At 55.0% G+C, this 2,000-nt stretch overlaps 1 protein-coding gene across 1 annotated transcript in view; it reads left to right on the top strand.

Moving 5' to 3' along the window:
- Positions 1 to 1,227: 1,227 nt before the first annotated feature.
- Positions 1,228 to 2,000, top strand: part of Kcnk7 (potassium two pore domain channel subfamily K member 7) — a 3,443-nt gene continuing 2,670 nt past the window's right edge. Inside the window, exon 1 of the mRNA XM_005351751.3 lies at positions 1,228 to 1,546. Coding sequence (XP_005351808.2) covers positions 1,228 to 1,546 — 319 coding nt within the window. The remainder of the gene's footprint in view (positions 1,547 to 2,000) is intronic.

A 2,000-nucleotide genomic window follows, 5' to 3' on the forward strand; every position in this document is an offset into this window, starting at 1 on the left:
CAGTCTGGCCAGGCAAGGAGATCCTCGCAAGAGCTGGGACAGGAAGTTTGGCAGCATCACCTGTCCAGAGAGCTCCTACCTCGTTTTCTCCCCAACTATTTCCATCTAAATCTCACAACTCTTTTTCTGCCCTCCGCCTAGGCCACCTCTGTTCCACCCAGAATGCCATAGAATCGTCTTTCCCCGTCCACTGTCCTCAAAGACCTCCGTCCTCAGATCCTTCCTCGTGGTTAGTCTCTTGATTGCTATGACTGACTTTTTTGTTACTTTATTTTTTTTATTTAATTTTATTAATTTTGAGACAGGCTTACGCTGTAGCCCTAACTGTCTTGGAACTCACTATTTAGATCAGGTTGGCCTCAAACTCAAAGAGATCTGCCCTTCTGCCTCCCAAATGCAGGGTTTGAAGGTGTGTGCCACACTCGGCCCTGTATGCTTATATATATGGTTGTTTTGCCTGCATGTATGTCTTCACTACAAGTGTGCCTGGTACTGGAGGAGGCCAGAAGAAGGGTCAGAGCCCCTGGAACTAGAGTTATAGGCAATTGGAAGCTGCCATGTAGGTGCCAGGAAGCAAACCCAGGCGCTCTGGAAGAGCGGTAAGTGCTCCTTACAGCCGAACCATCTTCCCAGTGCCGGAGCTGGCTTCGCTTTGTTTTTCTATAAAGACAGGGGCTCTCTGTGTAGCTCTGGCTGCTCTGGACCTCGCTCTGTAGACTACTCTGACCTCAAACTCAGGCCCGCCTCTGCCTCCTGAAGGCTGTGATAAGGCATGCACCACCACGGCCCAGCTCATAACTGGCTCCTTCTCTGGTTGAAATAGTACTTCCTTCAAAGAGTTTTGCTGAGAAGCTTGCCCTCCCTGGTGGTTTCTCAGCAGATTCTTGTGTGAGCAGCAGGAGGGGAGAAACCTGTGTCTGCCATCTTCCCTGGTGTCTGAGTGAGTGAAATGGAGCAGACACTGAGGAACTGTGACTTTGAGTCGCTGTGAGGCCCTCTCCAGGCTAAGATCGATCTTCTTACCGCAGTGCCTTCCTCCACCCATCCCCAGTGCCAGGCTGCCATGTCTTGCGCCAGAAACTGGGAGTGCTTAGATTCACCTCCCTCCATTCACACCCTGCTCAACCACCTACCCACGCAGCACCTCCTCCCAGCCACGCCCTTTGCAACCCCTCCCCGGTGGTGACTTAGGCAGCTCCCTTACAGCCCCAGACTCAGTGCCATGCTATGGGGAGACTGAAGCCCTGGGCCCGCTACCTGCTCCTGATTGTAGCCCACCTGCTGGCCATGGGCCTCGGGGCTGTGGTGCTTCAGGCCCTGGAGGGTCCTCCAGCGCTGCAACTCCAGGCCCAGCTCCAAGCTGAGCTGTCTACCTTCCAGGCAGAGCACAGGGCCTGCTTGCCACCTGAGGCGCTGGAGGAGCTGCTAGGTGCGGTCCTGAGAGCACAGGCCCATGGAGTTTCCAGCCTGGGAAACAGCTCAGAGGAAAGCAACTGGGACCTGCCCTCAGCTCTGCTGTTCACCGCCAGCATCCTCACCACCACCGGTAGGCCACCACCACTGGTGAACCACCACCGGGCAATCTAGAAGACCTGAGAGCCCTAGCATGCAGCCCTTCCCCCATCCCAAAGCTCCAGACAAAGCCAAGGGTCTATCAGGCCTGACGTCATAACTGGGGCTCCCCACACAACACACCCCAACTGGTGCCTCCACTTAAGCTGCCAGGAGGGGTGTGGCCTTCCTAGCCCCACCCCTATGTACTCTGAGTCCAGAAGAGAAGCCCAGATCACAAAGGCCTGAAGCCAGGACAAGAACACGACAGGGTGGGAGAGGTTCTTGGATGGAGGGGTGCTGTGGGAAACACAGCCACCCTCTGAGGAGGCTGAGGAGAGGAAGTAGTGAGCTGCAGCCAGTCACCAGGTGCAGAAATAAGTAGGGTTGATGAGATTCCTGGCCAGGAGAACAGCATCTGCCTAGACACAGGGAAATAAAGTCCTTTT

This window comes from Microtus ochrogaster, chromosome 8 (genome assembly GCF_000317375.1).
Source record: "Microtus ochrogaster isolate Prairie Vole_2 chromosome 8, MicOch1.0, whole genome shotgun sequence".
NCBI lineage: Eukaryota > Metazoa > Chordata > Mammalia > Rodentia > Cricetidae > Microtus > Microtus ochrogaster.